The sequence below is a fragment of the Platalea leucorodia genome, assembly GCF_965183815.1.
Source record: "Platalea leucorodia genome assembly, chromosome: 3".
Classification (NCBI taxonomy): Eukaryota; Metazoa; Chordata; class Aves; order Pelecaniformes; family Threskiornithidae; genus Platalea; species Platalea leucorodia.
Window position 1 is genome coordinate 38,086,359 of NC_138825.1, and position 23,406 is coordinate 38,109,764.

At 43.7% G+C, this 23,406-nt stretch overlaps 1 protein-coding gene across 1 annotated transcript in view; it reads right to left on the reverse strand.

The window, feature by feature from the left end:
* Positions 1-3,662, reverse strand: part of LOC309587502 (visual pigment-like receptor peropsin) — a gene marked incomplete at its 3' end in the record, with an annotated part of 30,671 nt that extends 27,009 nt beyond the window's left edge. The window contains exon 1 of the mRNA XM_082305680.1: positions 3,507-3,662. Within this exon, the coding sequence (XP_082161806.1) occupies positions 3,507-3,627 (121 nt within the window). The 5' untranslated portion in view covers positions 3,628-3,662. The remainder of the gene's footprint in view (positions 1-3,506) is intronic.
* Positions 3,663-23,406: the final 19,744 nt, after the last annotated feature.

Here is a 23,406-nt window from a genome sequence, read left to right on the forward strand (position 1 = left end):
CAGGTCTAAGTTTGACTTATCTAGCAGCTGTGGACAGTACTTTTAAATTGCTCCTAATAATTTAAACTATACAAGGATTTTCCACAGTACTATACCACTTAGGGCATAGGCAAAAAGGGGTCAGACGTGATGCTGACAGGACAAGCTCCCACCTTTCCGTCAAAGACAGTTCTGAGCTGATGGAAGGGAAGGATGGAAACAGAGCGCTGACTTAACAAAGGGTAACACAGTGGCTGCTATCACCTGCAGATACTCCCTCTAAGCACGCTACGATGGCTCACCACTACGGGATTGGCATTGCATTTTTCCCCCACTTTGCTGGTCCCTTGGCCAAAGCATTAGCAAGGAGAATGATGGAACAGTGACTTGGATGCCAAGAAGCAGTGCAGTGATCTTAAAATCCATCGGCATTTGCAAAATGCACTCATGCACTTCGATGCTGGTTTGCTTGTGACGTTAATGTGCGATACCTATTCAGCACAGGCTTTGAGCTCAGGTTTCCATGCAGTATGCTGAGGACCCCTCTGTCTGAATCTGATACAGTCTGGCTGGTGTATGATGTACAACACATACATCAGTGTCCTGTCTGTCACATATGACATCCACGCTACCTGCGACGTGAGAATTTCTAGAAGGGGACACGGAAAGAGGCCTCATCTCAGCAAAAGGTGTTAGATCATTGTTCTTGGCTATTCACATCCTCTGTCAAGATGTGTGACTGTGGGAAGACTTAGCTAAAGATTTGGCTTTTTGGACTTTATCTGGTGAAGGTGAAGAGATTCAGAGAAACCCCATCTTCTGGGTAAGTGCTAACACCAATCACATGTATCCTTTTGGTGTCAGAAATGTACGTCAGAATTTGCAAAAAGCTGCACTGTCATACTTAGATTCACAAGAGAAGAAAACATGTAGGAGTTACAGAAGTGTAATCACTGAAGCTGTTTTCCAAGACATCAAAAAACCAAAAGTATGAAATGCGAACATCTTTGGGACTTTGTGTAAGGAAGCACCCATAGACTCCTGCAAATGCAGATCGTCTTTCCAGACCCCAAAAGAAACGCAGGTACGGGAAGGTAACACACGGCCTGGCCTTTGTCCTCTGCTGCCTGCGTAACAGACTACTTTGTTCTGCCACATCACTGCTCCCCAGATAGACTGAGGTATTGGTGTACATAAAACTAATAGCTGAAAATTGTTATGGTTGGTGCTTGCAGAAGTGTGGCAGTAGACCTTTGAGGAGAAAAAGACATGAGGACTTTTCTGATTTATATATTACTAACAGATTTTTTTTTTCAAAAGTTCTCACTGCAAAAAGGTATACCTACCTCCATCACATTTTAACCAGATCCACACTACACTTAACTTGGAGTAGTGCTATTACTGGTTATATATACTCTGCAAGAAATGCAACTTGAGTTTTGAATCTGGAGGTAAGTTTCAAGAATAGCAGCTATGACATGCCAAGCATTTTTAAGCTTGGCAGAAGGATCTGGAGCAATCAAAAACCAATACATACAACCTAAAAGTTCAGGCACCTAGGTACTTTAAAAAGTATTTGCTAGAAGATGTGGGCTCACCAGGAAGCACCAGAGGAAAACACCTCTCCTCTGTTGGTCAACTGATGGAAGAAGTTTGAACTGACAGCGTGATGCAGAGGCAACACTAGGAGGGATCAGTAGAGCTGGGGAAGTGTAAATATTAATGTGAATGGTGATGGCAAGACCTTGCTTGGATGCTGTATCCAGTCCTGGCTATAAGTTTTAAAAAAAACCAAAAACCAAAAAACAAAAACAAAACCCAAAAGAGTCCAGGTTGGAAAAGACAGCATAAAAGGCTGCTAGGATGATACACTGGGATGACAGGGGAAAGGATATTATGACAGGACATAAATAAATTATAATTAAAAAAAAAAAAAATCAATCAAACAAAAAACACCCCTCGCTTAATATACGAATACAAAGGTTGACCATGGGGTATGATTGTTCCTTCAGGAACACAGACAGGCCATAGGATATTAATTGCAGTCAAAAAAATTATTTCAATTAAAACGAATGACAAAAAGGGTATAAAGTTGGTGTGATCACTTTACCTAAGAATTTCGGGAAAGGCTCCTACCCAACAGAGAAAGAAAAATCAGGAACAGGCTGTCAATTGGAAGCGTGGTAGCAACACCAAAAAAAACCTAGCCAGTTACATGAGGGAGCATGATAGCTTCGTAAATGAGATTATATATTGTCACAGCAGGGGACTGGCCTTGCTGACCTAAGATGTTCTTGCTAGTCTTAAGTGGAACTGATTAATTCATTAGCTGATGGTGCAGCCATTTCCCAGCCATTCATGAAGGGGTACACAGATGTGAACAGACTGGGGATAAATTGCAACAACTCTGATTTATCTTATGGCCACTCTTCTAATTAAGCCTCCTAAGATAGAAGACATACATTTTTCTGCTAGAATCTCTGTTTTTATTCTAAACACAACTTTTAACTCCCTAGTTTCTATAGGTAAAAAAAGAAAGTCTCATGTAAACATATTAAAATACTTAGCATTTTACATTGTAACTTTCATAGACCTTTCTCAAACATAAGCTGAGGGCTGGTAAACTACTTGCAATATGTGATAAGCTTAGAAAAAGAAAAAAATCTATTTAGATCAATCATTTATAAACAGAAACATTTTTGTGGATGCTGTTTAGAAGAACAGATTTAATAAAAGTTATGTTTTCTTGTATTTTCCTGTGAGGTTTTATGGTTGGAAATTTTGATTACCTAGCAACCCTGCTTTCTTTGAAATTTCATAAAGTTTCCTTGTATCCTGCAATGAGTCTGCCCCAAATAGACAATATTTAAACAAACAAAACAAAATTGTGCTGGGATCAAAGTGAGTTCATATTGGGTGCCATTTCCAAATCCTTATTATACGCTTACAATAATGGTCTTGCAGCAGAGCCAAAATAAACACACGGTATTGTGACTGCTAACACAGGATGATGTTCTAATATTTAGATCTGTCATAGATCCTGTTTGAAGAAGTTTATTTCTTTGTGCATCAAACGTTTAAATCAAGAGCAGCACAAATAGTTAAAAAAAAATTAAAACAATGGAATTGTATTTTCTGTCTCTGCAGGAGGTAACCGTAGGATGCCAACTGACCGGCAGCAGTCAAAACTCTGGACATCACAAAACATTAATTCAGTGCTGCTGAGACACGAGAAGACACAAAAGTGTCATGCACTTCTGATAAGGTACTTTTTTTATCTTCCCAGAGATTTAAGTTGAGTGAACACTAGTTAAAAGTTTACAGGCTTGACTATTTTTTTCTGCATTGATTATTCATCTCTTTTTAACAACAGAAAGCTGTACCTCTTCGATCTTGTAATAGCTGAAGAAAAATGTTGCATTTTCTAAAATCCTGTTCCATTAGGGATGAAACCCAAATGCATCACTTTGAACTTCACACAAAACTCTACTTAGGAGCTTCCTTTCACATCCAAGCTGAGTACATACCTAAAGCCAATAGGTAGAAACCTATGATGGTCTCTCCTTGCTCTGTTACAGCCGCCTCTCTGCTCAGAAAACTGACGTTGTTGTTCCTCCAGGGTGCCTGTGGAGAAAACTGGACAGACATTTTCAGCGGAGCTTATGACCCAGAAATTGCCCTTTCCCCAGTATGTCTCAGAGAAATAAAATGGTTCCAGCCTTTTCCTCAGTTTCTGCTCCCTGTATCCGAGGGAGCTTTTCAATGAGACTAATGAACTAAAGAAGGAAGTCTCAAGGGACAGGAGCTTTGCAGCCTTCTGACCTGTTCTTCTTCACTAATCCTATCTATTAATACAGCCTGTGAATCTGTGGCCAGCCCAAGACAGCAGATTTCCTTGTATCCTTATTACTGCTGTGTGCAAAAATCTTTCATGAAGAGCGTGTATCTGACAAAAAGACAACTTCCTTTAAAATAGGGTGATAACCACAACCTACAGGCTCCCAGGCACACCCACAAACATAGTGCGTATTGTTAAGTTGCTAAAATAGCAGTATTTTTGTCTTTTTGTCTTCACTGAAGACCAGTGGAGTTTTAGTTCAAATGAAATTGAGGAAAAATCTCACACAGATTAAAAAAAAAAAAAAAAGATACATTAAAAAAAAAACAGGGAGGTGTGACCACCTGAGAATGCGACTTCAACATAGCAGAAGAAATCAGCTATGAAGTTACTTTACCAGCAGGACAGTTGCTAATTTAAAAAGAAGGGAAGATAATTTCCAGTACAGGTTGAAAAAAATTTTTTTAGGTCCTTTGAATTGTATTTTTAGACTGCTAAGCACCCTCCAATCACAGCTGGATTTTCCCACACTGCTGAAAAATGAGATCTCATTGTGTTGAGGAGCCACGCTACATGTGATTTAAGCGAGTGAGTCTGGAGTATTTTTAGTCTTTACTGAGGTATTGATGATTGTATTTCAGAGGTAGCCTCTCTTACCAATCAGGCTATAGTCATAACTGAAAAATCTGAGTCTGAATTAATTCATCTGGAGCAGAAATTTTCCTGGTGAGCAACACACTCTTACTGCACTGAAATCCCTTTGCCCCGACTGGTTCGTCCCTTCCCACCCCCAGCAAAATCAGCCCCGGTGGAGGCACCCAGCTGAAGGAAGCAAAGCACCTCACTGGGAACCTCCACAGTCCACAGGCTGGTTTTGTCCCTCCTGAGGCAGATTAATTCCTCCCATCAAGGTTTCCCTGTGTTTGTTATGACAGTCTCACCGTGAGAGAGGAGAATAAAGGCAATGTGACCAGAATAAGGGGGGGAGAGCAACCCTTTACAGCGAGAAGAAGGGAGAAATAGCTGTGTTGTGGTGAAAGACGGCAAGCCTGTCACCTGCCTGCTAATGGCGAGGACAGTGACCCACACACTCGCTTCACTGAAGTCTGTTGCAAGGGTGCTAGGCTTGACTTGTCCCCAGCCATCTTGCTCCTGTACCGGTCACTGAAGTGCTGCTCTCTCTTTCTCCAACCTAAAGTCTGCAGCATGGGTCTGGCAGCTCCCACAGATCCCATTTAAGCAGCCAAGTGACCTGATTTTCCCAACCACTAGCCACAGCCCACCTCCTGCTGACTTTTTGTAGACACCTCTTCCTAAGTCTGTCTATAGACAGCTGGAGTTTAACCCTGACAAGCCTGCTAAAGCACGCTGCTTAGCAGACTGTGACAGAGTGACCTGGGACTTACCAGCTCAGTGATTAAAAATGGCCCTAGCAGCACTCTCAAGGCCGAAGTCCTTCATGCTGTGCTCCTGCAACAGTCCCAGGTTGTCCCCAATATTCCCACCACCACCCCAGCTTTGGGCATCGCTTGACCATGCGCACGTCCCTCACAAGGCTGTCCGGCACGCCCGGCACACGCAGCCTTTTCTTTGCCATGGTGCTGCTGTCTGAGGTTGCCATTTAAGTGTCTTGTGGTCCCCAGCAAAGCCCTGGACATGCATCAGCTTTCACAGGGAATATGTGCGCAATCACAGCTTTTCAACATTGAGCTACAGCAGCCATTTCTAGCTAGTTATCTGCCTGTCTGTAAGTGGATCACTGTTCAGAGGGAGGGCTGGGATAAAGTTGTGCCTGAAGGCAGTGCTCAGGGACATTCAGAAATGTTCAAGAAGGCCCACAACAAAGCCCAGCAATATCACCTACTCTTCAGGACAAGGAACTTGGGTCAAAGAAGAAGTCCTCAGCTGAGAGCCCATCACAAAGCCTCTGTCCATGGATGCTCATGTCTTCATTGGAGTGTATTTCATCACCTACCAAGAGAAAGATGTGGAAAAGGATGACACTTCACATGGGGCAAAAACTAAGTCTACCTGGTCCATGCTCCCTCTACTCTCTCACTGAAAATGAATCAGGCACCCAACAGCCTGCTTGCGGGACCAGTCCAAGGCCTCTGGGCAAGATCCCTCAGCCTTGTGAGAGGGAAGAGAAGAGGTCCTTGACGAGTTTACTCCTGCGATGAGGCACGGCTCACCCTGTGCAGGTCACTCCTGCTGTGCAGCCAGGACCTGGTGTCCTGGAACTGGGTGTTGGTCCCCACCTCGCAGGAAGCCTCGCTCATGGCAAGTACAGGGAGTGCAGATCTCCTACACCACAGGTGGTGGGGATGTGGCAGACCATGCTTGCTAACCACTTCCCTTCATGCACAAGCAGTTTTTCCATGGCATTTGGCACAGGCCTGGGCTTCCAAGTCTGAGTTTGGCATTTGTTGTCACACAAATGCCAGTGCCCGTGACTTTGATTAAATAGGGACAGGAACAACCTGCAGAGAGTATTTTTCATGTAAGCCATTAAAGGAAACCCCTTTACGCATAAGCACTTTAAGTGGTAATAAAGTAACAATGATCACTATTTCCCTTTTGCTACAATAAAAGGCAAGTCATTATTTGCCTTGATATCCTGAACTTGAATCTTGACTTTTCCCAGCTGCAAGTTTCTTTTGGTTTCATATACATACCACAGCTCCATGGACACTTCAATTCAACTTTCCATTTCAATGCGAAAGTCTTTTGCCAAGCCTTGCACCTTGCAATAATAATATGAAAAAAGAAAAGAGCCTTTTAATATCAAGGAAAAAAAAATAAGCAGGGTGAACTGTTCTCCACAGTCAAGCATGCCTTTTGATGATTTTTTCCTCCCCCTGGTCTTCATACACTACACTGAGTGACTAATATCTTGGCCTGTTTACAGTTCTCTCCTTAATCCCTGCGGTGGCATCCTTCAATAAATGACAGAGGCTTTGCAAACTCCTGCGGTTTGTTTCATGTGTCTGCAGGTCACTGTACTTCCAAACAAGAGGAAGGCTCCCTCTCTGCAGATTACAGTCCCCTCGTTTCATGTCTCCAAGTGCTTCCTTCAGTGGTGACCAATTTATGGGCCTCACAGAGATTATCCTTGAGTGTCTCTACTATCTTTGTAAATTGTTTTGAAAAGATTAGAGCAGTATACGCTGTGGGCGGTTCTATAAAAAGGAGAAGGAAACTAAAACACTGCGGTGGTATGGAGAAACTAGTGTTCAACATAGCTATGACTGTGGGAAGGCATGTGAAAAAACCTGATGTGGACGTGAAAGGACCCTGAAGTGCCCCTTTCCTAAATAAGTAGGAGCTGGCTGGCTCCACAGAAGGGACACGAGCAATGCAAACGTGCCTTGGGAGACTGGCGCTGCGGCTCCTGCTAGACGCTCCCTCTGCTCGCCCAGACCTCTCACGCATGCGTTTCTCCCCGCTGTGACCTGCCTGCCAGGTACAGCAGAGCCATGCGACCCATCTCCTGTCAGCTGCGGGAAGAGAGGCTGCGGCGGTACCAGAGACCTGGCCGTGAGGACTTTCTCTTGGCAGATGATCTTACCCAGCCCCTGCCAAGTTGGGCGGGGAGCAGGCAGGCACCCATTGCGCAGCTGACGTGCAGGTCTGGGAGCAGGAGGAGCGAGCCCTGTCTGTGCGCAGCGGCGCCCGTCTGAGCCGGACATCTCAGTCCTCCCACGAGCTGCTCTCCACAGACCTTCGAGGAAGGGACTGCACAACCGGCACGAGCAGGCTGGGGTCAACCCTGCACACCACCCTGCCAGCTGAAATCTGATGACCTCACTGATGCAAGTAAAAGCAGAATTTGGATTTTAAGACTATCAGTAAGCCACATTTCCAACTCTAACAGAAGCTGAAACTTCTATGCTACGTATAAAAGAATATAAGAAATTAATACTCATGGCTGCGCTTGAGGGTTTAATGCAGCTGTTACTGGAAGGTTAGTGAAGGAAGAAACCCTCTGAAACCACCGATACCTCAGGATACCTGATTAAAGCGAGTGATGAAATGACCAGGTTACGACACGACAGGTTAATAAAGCCCATTTTATGGCCACTCCAAACCAACCAATGATCTCTGAGGTGGCAGGCAAAGCCAATTTAGAGCGGATATAAGCCAGCAGGTAGCCCCTGTATGGGCTGCTAAAAATGTGCAACAGCCTTTTAATCCCTACCCACCTCTCTAAACTCTTTCAAAGTGACATATATACCAGTTCGGTAAGGCAAGTATCACAGCAGCATTAACTGGCCTGAGATACTCAGGCTAGTTACATTAGAGTTCAGTTTACTGACTGTTTCCGGTCACACAAATGCCAGTAACAGAAAAATCTTAAGTATTAAAATTTGTACGTGATGGAAAACATATGATGTATGTTTCTAACAAGCACCTGTTTTCCCTGAAGAGCACTGAGAATTTGGCAGTTGCGAAAGAAATGGTTTTGTCAGAAAGCTAGCATAGGTCTTCACAGCACTGTTTTTGCATTATACCTGTTACACATGGATTAAAGAAAGGGACAAAAGATGGAGGAGGAAAAAGGAAAAATATGCAGAAAGAATGGGTTAAAATAAGCTATAAGCAGATAGAAATTGGCTCTGTGGAATAAAAATAGTTTTGTCTCTGGAAGGCATAAAATTTTGTGAAATTTACAGAAATATGAATCAGGGGGATTTCAAGGCAAATCCAACGGTATATTAGTAGGAACATCTCTACACAGATTTTTTTTTAATACATTATTTTAATTTCTACCTCATATTTTTCATTAGACTATTCACTATAAAATGAAAAAAACCTGTCAATATCCAACAAGACATCACTTAGTCTTGCAAAGAACAATCATGCAATGATCAGTTATGCCTATAGATTTCATTGAGGTAGACAGAAAGTACATTTCATATCAGTAACAGATGATTTTTCCAAGATCAGATCACGTATTTGTTCACTTGTTGAAATGATTTGCACAGGGTCTTTTCACACACCCACTGAATTAAAAGAAAAAACTATAAACAGATCAGGTCAGTAATGCTTAAAACATGTCAATGGATGAATGGGAGTGACTGTGCTAGCTGTATGCCACTTGGAATAGCTTACCTGTAAGAAAGCAGACCTGAATCTGCTCTTTCGTTGCTGGGGTTCAGCTGGTGGTAACAGAGCAACCTCCAATTTTGTAGCAGAAAAACACATCGGAAATATTTAAATTGAAGAGCGATCATAACGTGAAACATGCTCAACCATTTATGTTTCAAAACATGCCTGTTTAACCCTAGGCTATTCCCTTGCTGTGGCATTTTAGCATGAAAACAAATGCACTCGATGCATTCTTTAGTTGAATGTCCAAACCACATTTCGGCTCCTGTGTTAGGTTACTTGCCAAATTCAGTTACGAAAATGACTACATCATATAATTAATATATTGTAAAATCCATGCTTCTGCCCTGATTTTAATGGAGTTTAGCCTACTCTGCTTCATACTTTACTCTGATTCTCATCAATCTTGAAAGCTAAGTTTCTCTGAGGAATTGTGTTCTGTAGCTTGCGACAGATCTAGAAAATTACCTGTCAGAAAAAATGCTTGGTTAGCGCTTATTACTGCAATATACAGTTTAACAATTTCTCAGGGAACACTGTGTTTAGATTGATGCTAATACGAAAACAGACTGTCTTGCAGCTTCAAATATATGCTACTTTCATACTGAAAGATGATTCAGGAGAAGGAAAAACTGCCTTATGCAGATTAGGTGGCTGAGGCTTTGTATGATTTAAATTCCCTGCTCTGAGCTGAACTTACACTGAGTAGGTTAGGGGATGCTAAAGAAAACTAAAACCCTCTGGGCATCTGAATCTGTTCATGAGAGAGAGCAGTGAAGAGCGGGAAGTCCTACTTCTGAGATGATAGAGTTTCCTAAGGAAAAGAGGGGACCAGGGATGCTCGGCAACCATGGAGAAAGAGTGGAAATTTGGCCAGAAGGCAGCAGCCTCTCTGTGGCATGGGGGAGTTCAAGATTTGAGCACTTTTATTTCCAACCTGTCTTCACGAGTTGCACTGATTTTTTTTTTTAAATTAAAAAAATGTTATTGTAGTCCCTGCTCTAGCAAAACTTGGCTTTTTGGCTCTAAAAGCTTTCCAGTCATCCTTGGCGAGCTCGTTATAGTAGCAAGTTTAGACAAACCTACTTCAAAGCAGTGGCTGACTTGGTGTTCTGTCACTGTGGCACTTTTCCTGTCTGTTGCAGCAGCGCTTCAGTGGTCTGGTTAAGAGGGAAGCCCAGCTAGAGTATCATTTTTCCCCGAAAATGGGCTTGCATCTTATCATATGCCTGCAATCTCATGTAGAATTTATGGACTTTGCAAATATTGTGAACCATGAAAACTGAAGAAGATACTACCACTTACAAACAGGACCAAAACCCAAGCTACCCTTCACAGTCAGATATGTTCAATACAGAGCATGCTTGCTGGCTGCTAATAGCAAATGACATTTTATTACAAATTATTGTGAATAAAAATTTTTTTTGAGGATGTGAAATTAATTCCTTAGGTGTTTGTTCAAAAAAGCAAAATGTACTTTTTTTTTCCTGCTTACCAAACTCTGAAGCACACTATAAGAGGCAGGTGCACTTGAATGAACTGTCACTTCGACTCATGTGAAGAACTCACTCCCTGCAGAAAAGGCAGAACAAAAACTCCAGCATTTCATGTATCAGCAGGACTTTAATGTCAGGAGAATCTTAAAGTTGCATTCTAGGGACTAAGGAAGCTATTGCAAATCTGGCAAATTAGGGAATTATAGAGGAAAAAAAGGGAAACATAAAGCATCTCAAAATGTATTTCATTTATGACAAAAGAAAAGAAATAAACTACTAACATGGTATACTAACAAGTCTCAATAATAATTCAATAAAACGCGTACTTCCTAGCATCTACCCTTCCCCCTGGTGTTATACTTACCCTTCCACTCCTTCTCTTGAAGTCTTTGGGTTGTTGGCTTCAGTCAGGGGGAGGGAATGGCTAGAGGGAGTCATCAGTTTTTCCTAGGTTTTTGCTGGGAGGAATATGATGGTGGTGGTGGAGGTTTCTGTCTCCTCTTTGCCAGGAGAAGCATGATGTGCTGATTTCTTCCTTCTCTTTCTAAGGTCCGCTTGGGGCTATTTTTTTACATTTTCTTTCAAGCTTTACACCTTGCTCTTTTTATTTGGTCTGCAACTCCACATTATGCCTGAATGTCCTATACGAAAAGTATCTTGCATATATTGCATACTCCTTATCTATTTTTTCTGCTACCTGTAAGCCAGTTTTGCCCTGCTCCCACGTTTACACGTAACTGTTTGCTGCTGAGCTGTTCATAGCCCTGAACTGACACCCTGTGCCCTCTCCCCTTGTCCCCCCATGTCTGCACTCCTCCCCCCTGCCCCCTGGGTTGCCATGGGCAAGCCCTCCACTGCCAGGCCAGGCCTATATTCTCCTGCATTGCAACGTTAAGAGGGTGTCATATATATTTCATTCTACACAGAATAACTACTTGCTACTCCTGGCTGTGCAAAAATTGTGGTTATATCCCATGATTATAAAAAATAAAACAAGTAAAACAAATCAGGAAATAGTCACCTGCTAATTAAGAAAAATTGCTGTCACAGCTAAACCAGCTAAAACAAAGTTCCAGGTGGGCCAAGGCAATTTGAGGCAAAGCAAGCCTGACATGCCTTAATACTGCAATGTGCGTACATAGCCTGTGGCATATAACTAGCAATAGCAATAACTGTATTTATGGGGCTACAGGTTACACAGATCAGGCGGTAGCTGGATGGAGCTGTGCTGCCTTCAGTGAAGTTTTGTTCATTCATATAAAAATTATAGAACAAAGCAAACCTCCTGCTTAACTCCATCTATTCTTGTCCTGCATCAAATTATGCACAGACTGATTCTGACCACTTTGAAAAAGTGTGGGTTTCCTTTTTTGACGGTGCTTTTTCTTTACATGCTCAGCTCCAACATCCAAACGAGCAAAACAACACAGACTTTTATCTTCATGTGTTCATATGAGACTGTGTGCAGGCAGCATAAATGAGAGCAAAACCCAAGGCACTGTGCTTTCATTCCATTGCCTTTGCCATCATGTCTGAGAACAGAGCATGCAAGGATTCTCTCTTCATTCCTTTTATTTAATTTGTGCTTGCCTTGCACAAAATGTCCAGAAATTACAAGGTAGTAAGATTCGCACCCCACAACTTCCCATTCAAACCTCAGATATGTTGGCTTCCTAAAACTTCCATTCAATTTGATGAGCTTTCCAAGGACTTAGACACAATTAGAATTTAATCCTGGATTAAGAGAATACAACCCAGGAGGAGGAAATCACTGAAAACACAAATAATCTTAACCTGGCATTATGCTTGTCAGCTGAATCCACTCAATTGTTTTCAGGTGCCGGTTGCTATTATGAACTATATACCATAGACTCCTGCGAAGTCTTTAATACTAGCATTCCAGCAGGTCTGGGAGCCGATAATAGAAGTGTCTCATAACAATGACCAGTCCCAGAGACTGTGATAGCAGAGGAATCCTAGACATGGTAGTTTCTTCTGCTCTTACCTTTTCTGAACTTTCTGTAACACCGCTATTGTTTTTCTGTAGTTGGAAATCAGAAAGAACACATCCTCTCAGGATGCTGAAAAGGCAAGATGCTCCTGCACAGCCCATGGACTAACAGGACTAAAGGATATTTCCAGAGTACCAAGAATGTCACTCCCCAAATGAGATTAGAGTTGGAAACAGTTACAAGCGGTCAGAGAACTCTCCGCAAGCTATATAACAATACATACTCAAGTCAGCAGTATAAAGTTTTTATGGAGAACCAGACACTTCTCCTTATTTCCTGCGCATTGTTCCTTACCATCAGATATTACCCCTTTATTTTTCTCCTATGCCAGGTTTTGATTCATACATTAAAATATCAGCACTCACAAACTTTATGTCCAAGATCCCAAGAAAGAGGAAAACAGAAAACCCTTTCCCATTACATGAATTACTTTACTGCAGGATAGTACTTTTCCATACATCAAAAATATATTAAAAACAGACCCAAACATTATACTCTTACTTACACAATGGTAAAGGTCGCTTGTTGAACAGGATATATGATTGTAACATTAATGTCCACGTTCTGGAAAGTTAGTGGGACCACTATTTTTGGACAAGCCACTTCAGTTTCTCTTCCAAACTTGGGGAAGGAATCAGGAGTGCAATTTCTGGAAAAGCAAACTGAGGTTTGGACTACTACTAGGTACCTACTGGCTCTTTTGTGTGACTGCCAAATGAATTCTGTATAAATCCCAGGTATCTGGGCCACGTGGTAAAGGACATGAGTTTTATCACAGATGTTATTTCCTCACATGAACGGTTTTAACAGAAGCATCATTATGTCACAGACTACAAGTGTTTTGTGCAGGGACTCCATTCTGGCTCAGAATTTAGGTTGGCATTTTATAGCAGACAGATTTCTGCCAATATACAGTATATACAGTATTTTATAACCAAAATTAACGTATACTCACTCTATTAGAGGGGAAAGAGCTGCATATCCATGTAAGCAGTGGGATTTTACAGAAGAAACTTTGATCCCATTAAACTTTTATTTACTAAAGACAAGACTCATGCTCATTTGCAACAAGACAGGCGAAAGAAAGAGAAAAATGTCACAATCCCTGTATATTTTGGAATGCCAGAAAGCTCTGTCAAACGTTAGGGTTTAGGCTTCCCTGCCTCTGCCTAAGAATATTTTGGAAGCACTATAGGTACCTTACAGATTACCCTATAGATAAAACACAACCAGCTGATGATTTTAAACCAGTGCACCTCAGAGTCAGGTGAGGAGAGGCAGCATCGCTGCTCCACTGACTTTCCTATACCTGAGCCCTGTAAACGATACCACTAGCCATGCTTCACGCCTGGCACCTGCAACGAACAGCTCATGCCTTGCAAATTTGCAATGCAAGAGCTCCAGATTTTACCTTAAAGATGGATAAAGCGTGCATGCAGCCATACATGTTTGGCAAGGAAGTCTGTAGGGGACGGTGAGAGCACAGAGGCAGACATCTCTGTCTGTCGTAGCACTTCAGCCCATATCTCCCCCCATCATCACCACCTGCGCCACACACTCTCTCTTACTGAGCCTTTTGCCTGTACGGAAAGGCTGATTCTCCTTACGGTCTCTTCAGTAAGGATTTCATGGAGCCGAAATGCTCATTTATTTTCTTTCCCATCCAAAACCCAGGGCTTGTACAAAACCAGAAGGTAGATCCTCTCACTTCATTGGATTTTTTTGAAGCTGGCTGCTTTTCAGCATCGTTTCCTAGAGAAAAAGCATGCGTGCCATCACTCTATCAGCCTGCCCCTCCCTGGCAAATTTGAAGCTATGTGCTAGTCCCAACCACCTGCAACAGAGAACAAGTTGTTTCAGATGTATGGATTGCAAAAGGTTTCAGGAAAAGCTTTCTGAGCCTTTAATAATGCCATCTGAGAGGTACTAACATGCTTTCCTAACCTCTTCTGTTAAAAGGACACTAAGAAAGGGCAATAGTGATATCTGTCTGTGTCCTTCACCCCAAGGTTTGGATCAACAGTTTTACAGAAGACAGAGACACCATCACCTCAGCAATCTTCGAGATGCCACGGTGGTACACAGAAAGGCTATAGATGCCAGCCTTTCTCATGGTAAACATTGATACAAGACATATCTAAAGATAAAAATATTCCTAACTTTTTATTTTTTAAACTTTCAAGCATTTCACATTCCTAAGTTGATCTACTTAACAAAAGGATATTTACACTGCCGCTTCCAAACGCTGAAAACAACGCCATCTGAGAATTTCTCGTGTTACTTTGTCAGGGCTTGTTTAGGATAGGTAATAGGTATCAGTAGCTTCTGCTGAAGAACCATACAGGGCTACAAACAGCTTTTCCATGTGACCGAGTGCCTGCATAAAGTTAGCATTCCTACAAGAGAATAAGACTCAGCACAAGACAAGCCCTAGAGAAGAGAAAACATCGTCTCTTCTTTCCCTGGAAGGTTTTAAAACATCAGTACTGTTTGCAGGGACTCTGCTCTGACAGCCCTTTAGGGAAAGGACGGAAGCGGATGACTTCTCAGAGAAGAAACAGGAGCAAACAACTCCATTAGCGATTTCAGAGCGGCTTGCCTGAAAAATACAGCCTCTCTGATCTTGCAAATGAATGGCAAAGTTCCTCAGCACTTCAAAAGGAGCAGTATCGGCTTCTCAGGGCTGTTTGCTTGGTGTATAAGTAAACGGGCTGCTTATTTGGGCAAGAGCACACGCTGCCAAGTGAGGTCAGAAGAGGTGAGGAGTTACTCACGTCAAAACAGCGCCGCTTGACAACATGGCTGAGGAGCTGGGCACTGCACCACGTTGCCCACTTTTGCTCATAATCCCTCGAGCAGGTCAGCCAGGGCTGCATCTGCTGAGAGGAAGACAGAGACCATCACTGTTCACAGACGCACAGAAAGTGAGCTTTCAAAATGCTGTCAGCCAATCCTCGGGTCACTTTACCAATGCAAACTGGAAAAATAAAGCCTAAAATTTGAAAAGCACTTTTCACCATTAGGGTGCCAAGGCTTTCCACAAAGGACATTTTATTTGCCCAGGCAAACCCAACAGATCCCTGCCAGGCTCAGGGGTTGGACACACATCAGCTGAGTGATCTGAGCCTGGGTGGCACCTGTGGCGAGTTTTAGGGATCTTTTCTGATACTAGGTCAGAGATCAAATTTATTTGCTTCCTCATAACATTTTCAGTCATATTTTGTCACTTGAGAAGGAGAATTGTAAAGCTCAAGGCTGCTGAGAGTTTTCTCTAAAAGCCTACAAAAACTCATCCTTTAACAGTGTGGCTGGAAAGAGGAGCCAGTAGAGCTATCCATACTGTAGCAGTACTACTACTATTCTTCTCCCAAACATTAATTGAAAGTTTTTATTCCTGGAATAAAAGACATGTAGCCCTCTCCATCTTTCCACAGCTTTTCATAGCTGTTCTTCTGTCACCATACCCCTTCAAAACACATCTGCAGGCACTGCTCACCAGATCTGTGTTTGTGCATGAAATTCAGTATGTATGATGTCCTCTATTTTGAAGTTGAAAAATGTGGACAGCTAGCTGTGCCCCATTGCTGTGCTCCCCAGAAAGAGCATACTGGCATTCATTGCACTTGGAGCATGCATTAGATAACTCAAAGTCATCTTTAAGCAAGGAATTAACCATGAGTCAGGACAGTATTTTAGAGATATAAACTGGATTATAAAAACTGTGCCTTTATACATCTATACATCCCTGTATGTGGGGAGCTAGGGTGATACTCACAGCTACAAGAGCTGGATCAGGATGCCAAAACCCCAGCAACCTGTAAGACAGGACTGAAGAATTTATTTCACCTTCAAATTTACATTCTGTCTCCATAAAGAAAATATTAAACTTTGCCTATCATGTCATGCCATCACACTATGGCCACTCACAGGCCTGCTGTGGGTTTTAGCTGGATTAGTTATAACAAGAAAATACACCAGCACAGGGAATCTTTAAAAGAGTTGGTGACATGCTTTTCCTGATAGCAGAATTCTTGATTTGAAAACGCTGTTGATAAAGCAATGTTCACTTCCACTTGGGGCAAGACAAAGCCACATTGAAAGACGTCCAGGTTATTCCAAGTGACAGAGACAAACTCAGAAAAGTGATAGCAATCGGTCGTAGACACAAGGTCGTGCCTCCGTTCTCTGAGAGGTTCCTTCTCTCCCCGCAGCAAAACAGCCAGCCACGTCATTTACAGCACAGCAGCCGAGATGCCTCTCTGCAGAAATGCTAGATTTTTTCCCCGTTTGGGATTTCTGGGAGGAAAAGCTGCTGCCAGCAGGAGACTGAGAGTGAATGAATACAAAGACCATACCCAGCTGTTAGACAAGAACGAAAATCTTCTGACCTGCATGAACAGCAGAGGGAAAACATCTTTCAGACTCTTTCTGGAGGCTGTTCCCGTGACGCAGTACGCCGCTCATGAGTCTGCACGGGCACTGTGGAAATGATGGGAAGAGAGTTTGACTGAACACATCTAATTCAGAATTATCCTCCTAAATCTGTAAATCTATAACCTAAATCTGTGTCCCATATGAGGTCATACAGATCCTGCCAACAGCTCATTGTTCCCTCTGCTTACATACACTTGCTAAAATCCCAGGGGTGAGGAGGAGGTATGCCTTGATAAATAGGTCCTTGATCCTACCTCTGGTCTGACGCCTTCAATGATGGTAGATCTGGGCTGTGTCTTTTTCTCCCCCGCTCAGGGCTTTCCACATGCGGGTTTGTTTCCTGATGCCAAGCCCCTCCGCACCAGGCACCAGAGAGTATGCTTTCCCCCACCTCAGATGTGGATGTGCCCCAGCCTACCCCATCACACACAGCCGGTGCCGGGAAGGAGGCTGTCTCCCACACCATGGCAAAAACAATTCTGCAGCAAAGAGGAGCAGAAGTGCTTCTTCTCCAAGTACTGTTTCTGGCACAGCCTCAGATTATCCACCTGTGGTATAAAAATGTGTCATCCCAGTATTATACTGGCTCAGGATATTTTCCTTCCAATACCGAAAATGACTTCTCAGACTCCAAAGGGACATGATGTCAAACTGCTGGGCAAAGACATGCAGGACACTTTCCATCATTTGCGCAGGGAAAAGAATGGACAAAAACAAGCATATTTTTTGGCAGACTGCTCCAGAAGAGCAATTAATACATTGCTATGTGGGCTAGCAGAGGCAGCCAGGAAAGTCTACCTGCCAGAGTGCTATTAACAGCTTTGAGAGAGTCTCATGTCTTGTCTGGTACTAGGCTCTCCAATACTGAGTCATACCAGCTTATTATTTTAGCAAGACACTTGAAATTTATAGCACCCTTTTTTTTTTGCTCATTGTGAGGCTGACATTTTCCTCCATGTTACTCTTCTACTTTGCTACCTCTGTCACTGTGAAGCTGAGGACCCCATCTACAAGCTGCCTGAAGGAGCCCAAGTCTGCTCCTGAAGTCCAGGGCTTTCTCTCTGCCGCTTGCCTTCCCTCACACCCCCCTTCATTCACATCTGCCACCACACTGACTGCCTCACCCCTGGTTTTATGCCCTCTTGGGAGAGTTTCTGGTCTCTGGTGCTCCCTAGGCATCAGGTAAGCCTCGTCCCCGCCAGAGGACAGGTCTCCCACTGTTTTGCGGTTCCCAGCTGTGGCTCGCTCACCTCAGGCGTGCCACCGTGCGTGCTGCACGCTCCCGCCTCCTGTGCCCTGCCCCACCGACACGCGTCCTGCCTTTCTGACCCCACGCGGAAGGGCTGCACCTGGGGCGCCTGCCAAATATTCCAAGTTAAAGGAGGGAAAGAAAAAAAGGGAAAGAGGGAGACTTACAAACAGAACACCTTGACCAAAAGAGAGAAGAGACTGAGTTAACCGGTGACTCACAGCAGAGATACCCAAGCTGGTAAAAAGAGGGGCTGAAGCTCTTGCTGTTTCCCCCACTGGTTCTGTGAGCATCCCAAACACCTCTTCAGCAGCACTGTCCCAATTAGCGTGACTCATGTTTTAAACCTTATTAGTCTTGGGGGGAAAAGAGACTGGCCCTGCACTCCAGCGGTGGGGCACACACCTGCGGTGGTGGAGCCGGAGATGCAGCTCCCTGGCTGGAGGCAGCAGGACATACTGCCTGCCAGGGCGGAGAGCTCGCTGGTTACAAATCTGCTTTTACCCCTGCACTTTTTGATTTTTAGAATTGTATTTTCTAAAGGAAAGGCTCAGCTTTCACAAAGTAGGACTTTGAAAGAACAATTTAATTTCACCAAATCCTTTATACGGTAAAGGCTATAAATCCTCTTTAGCTTTCACACAGAGTCTTACTGAATACAGTGCTTTTACCATTCAGTGCTGGGGCAGGTCACTGATCCCAGCTGATGACATTGACTGCAGAACCAACCGGGGACCACTACAAGCGACTTAAAAGAACCTTGGAGTAAAAGATTAATTTATTGTTTCAGATAAGATGACAGCAAACTAGCTGTAAGTAAATGTACATAAACATTAAAATGCTGAAGACTGGCTCCAGGTGCTGAATGCCTTCAAACAGGCACCGAATTCCAGGGAAACTGAAGGTACCTCACAGCTGGGCATCACACTGCAGCGATGGATCGTTTAGTTTAAATGACCTCAGGCACTGGAAAGCCCTCAGATTTTGGTAAGAATTAAATATGTACTCACTGGGAAGCAGTAAAAAGAGATTACATACCTCACCCTCAGTATTTAAGCCCCCAAAGAATGAACTCCCATACAAACTACTGTATGATAAGGTATTCAGAGCCCATCCCCGGCGCCAGCTTTTGTAGCTAAGCAAATTATCATGTTGTAATAAACTTCGTAAAACATGGTTTTCATTAATAATGAATAAGAATACACAAAGGCTTTCCTGTGTTTGTCATATCGTCTTCCCAGAGTGATCTAGTGTGAATAGTTATCTTTGGACTTCACCTTGAAATCGAATACTCGAACTGAAAGAGGATGCTTCAAAGGTGACCGATTGCTGCCATCCTGCGGCAGGCACACGTATTTCAGACTGACGCTTGCCAGAGAGACAATATGCCTTTAAAGGCGTCATTTTAGAAAGAACTCTTACTCGTATTATTCTCAAATGCCACAGAAGAAAAGCGAGTCGTCTGTAAACGGCAATCTTCAGATCTTCGAAAGCCATGGGCAATTACAGCAATTCTAGCAGAAATGACTCTCCTAAGCAGAAAATAAGGACCAGGTGAGAAGGGGCTGATATTGTCCCCCTTTCAAATGGAGAGGTATTGCGGTATTCAGCAGTCTAACTCCAGAAAGGATACTAACCCTAACCCAGCTCTAACCCTAACCATATCAGACTGCCAGTTCCAGAATGCACATAAATACAAGGATCTCCCTGTTTCTGGTAGTAACTCTGACGGTGTCCTCAACTGGAAAAGCCATCAGAGGGCTCAAATAATGTGAGCCCTCTGCTAAGATCGCATCCAAACACAACACAATAGCACTGTTCCTAACACTGAACCCAAAGGAGAGGGGGGAATATAAATAAATCAGTGGATGACCAATGGGCTGTTACTTTCCGAGAATCTATTTCTCAAAACTTGTCCCCAGTTTTAGTCTTTTGGGGGAGAAATATAATTTTCTATAACATGGCTATGAGACCCAGACACCTGGGGACACATGTGAGAACTTGCAGACTGACAGCAACATGCTTTTTAACTCCAGATGAGCTGGAGACTCCAGAAACGGACAAACTGAAGGCTTAAGAAATCCCAGCCTGAGAAAAAACCTGGAACCCCCTGAAACAGTATGGTGATCACACAATCCTGGAGAAGGCACAGTTTGCAGAAAAGACCAGAACTGTTGAGGTGTGGCACTTAAATCCCACCCTTGGCCAAGACTAAACATGATGTGGGACCAAGACACCAAACCTGACTGGAACAGAGAGAAGCAGGGAGGCTTAAAGAGGCCTGAGACTCTGCATGCCCTGACAAACATGGCCACAACCGAGACCCAGATTTCTAGAACTGTATTCTTGTTAGAGAGCCAAAGACTTCACAGGGACCGAAAACTAGCTGGTATCCTATGCAAGGCTGCTGTGTCCTACAGCAGGCTGTGCTGCGTCCTTGGGACGGGCCCTGGGACAGAGTGGACCCCAGGAAACTTTGCACCTAGTCACCCCCAGTCTCCTCCAGCAAAACACTCTCCACACTCACGTGTCCCTCACAGGCAAAACTGCATCCACTTGTTGAAGAAGCCATGAAGCAACACACTGAAGGATTCACACCACTATTTAGCAACCTTTGCAGGACTCCTGTACATCCTGCAACTATTATGAATGCTTCAATTTCAAAGAGTGAGGGTAGATTCTCTTCCACCCTGCAGATACCAGGTTCTGTGGGGGTCCAAGTCCAATTTATGCAGAGTAAATATCACTTACCTCCTGCTAACTACACCTGTGCTGCCCAAGATCTCAGTAGGACAGGCATTCAGCCAGACTGTTAAACCTAAAGGACAGGTAGACACTAGGAAGGTTGATATGATGTGCATTGTTTCTGAACTGGGATGTCTGTGCAAAGATGATAAGAAGCCATTACAGACCACTGCAGGACAGCGTCCCACAGATGCACACGCAGCCCAGCCTTGTTTTCCCCTTAGCACATAACAACAGAGCAGGCAGAAAAAAAGTGGAGTCCCTCTATACCCAGCTAACTGAGAACTAGATCGTAACAGCCTCCACAAACAAACCAACTTATACCCACACAGACAAAATGGGAGTTTCAGTCTCCCAGCACACTCCTTCCTACTCTGTGTCATTCAGTGACAACCTCCTCTCTTTCACCCAGACCTTCTCCTTCTCAGCAGCCCCCTCCCTTCTTCTGGGCTCAGTACTCAATAGCCTGCAGCAGCCAGGCTGTGTTTGTGCCCATCAGCTTCACACCCACTGCATCAGCAGCTGGCTCTGGCTCTGACAGTGCTTCTCTATGCTAGCAGCCCACCACAGCCAGCCAGCCCTGCAACTCCATCTTTGCCCTCAGTGTTGTCAGCACCCCCAACACATACTTGCTCGGTCTCTGAGATGCTTTTTGACTTACTCAGATGCAATTTCCCCAACACCCAGCTCCTTGTGAATTTTCCCCTCTTCAAAGATAAGAATCTTAACTACTTATGTTCCGTGGGGTATTTAAAAGCATGAAGGGGCTTACAGCTGATAAAACACAAATGAAGCACCAGCAGGCTGAGAAAGGAGGAATAGAGTAGCAGGTTGGAGGAGCAGGGGGAGGATAGTGGGCCCATCATCTTCCTCTTACTGAGGCACGGAGCAAGGGTTAGCACAAAGGTGGTCTCAGGCAAATGGGGAGCAGCAGGTGTAGGAAGGAGCACAAACAAGGGAAGGGGCAGGAAGGGCCACCTGGAAGGGAATGTGGGCAGAGGCAGGGAAAGCTAGCCACTGTGGGAACACAGGCCAGAAGGAAGCAGTGAAGACCTTCCAGTTGGTCCGGCTGCTTCATCTCCCGAGTCAGTAAGTCACTGCTTTTGGTAACACTGAGTATCTGGTCTTACCTTCTGAGGTACATCCATCTGCAGCTGATCTCCACCTGCTCCTGGGCTCTTCCATGGTGGCAAAGAACACAGCTGTCTCCTGATCTTCCAGCATCTTGTGATGTCTTAACTCTGTGATTACTTTCAGCTGTGAGAAGGGGACTGATTCTCAGTTCCAGGGAATTACGTTTCTCCAAGACAATGCTAAAGGTATGGTCTGTGTGGTATGTTCTCAACTCATGTTCCTGGTGCTGCTCTCACTACTGAACCACGCTTGTGAATTGTTTAGGGATAATACTAACGGAAAGTCCATTGAAATCCGTTCTGTGTTCTTCAGATACTTGTTTGTTTAAATAGGCTTTTCAAAACACCGAGCTTTTCTTTGAAAAAAATTCTGGTTACATAGGTGAACTTTGTCCATTTGTACAACAGTGCAGAACTGTCCGTAGGCAGCCAACAGGGCTGTTGATTAACACTTCAAAAGAAAATGTCACTATCAGTAACTATTTTTTATGTCGAAGGGTACAGGACAAAGAATGATCATTAATAGTTTGCTAACCCAAGCATGCAGGATTAAGTACAGGGCTCTTAAAATTACCCTGGAGACTATAGGATTTTACTTGATTTTTACCCCAAATTCCAGCACATACTGTTCTAAGCCAGCAAAGTCATACTTCAACTTCTTAAGTCAGTTCAGAGCAGTACAAAAATTTACAAAGCACTGGAAAAGCAATGTCTACAGAAACAGGAAAAAAGACCTCCCTGTCCATCCTTCATGGCTGAAATGCCCTATAGAAATCTTAAGGATGTCAAGGGCCCTGAGCTAGTGAAGCTGTCGCCACTGGAAAGTGCAGTGGTTCTGCAAGAGCCTCCTCCAGTACTGAGTGCTTATGCAGCACAGCTCGCTCTTGTGCTGTTCGGTGTAACAGGCAACAGCAGTGCCACGTTGTGCTTCAATGTCCAGAATGGTCACAGGGGAATCGCCCACTGCACCGTATGCAAAGCGAAGCCTTCTAGGGCTTGATCTTTTACAATCTCGGATATGCATTTAAAGGAAGCAATCGTTTAATTTTAGGCAAAAGCTCAGTGCTTCTGGTGACAATGAGGTTTAGATCAGGCTGATATGCCAGTTCCCTCCATGCATCAATGACAGATGCGTGTAGAAGGAAGCAGCTCTCCACTCAACTACTTTCATGCTATCGCTAGCAGACAATATCAACTTCTTCTGGAACTGAAAGTGACAGAGGTTCTGCATTTATCTTTTTCAAATTTATCTCAAGGACAGTTTCTATCCCTCAGGTTGGAGAGAGGTGAATGCAGGTAATACTGCAGAGATGTTTTTTCATGATGAAATAGCTGTAAGGTGTTCTGAGGGACTTCCATGCTGATTTAGGAATCTTCCAAGCCCAGATTCCAAAATACACAGATAAGCAGC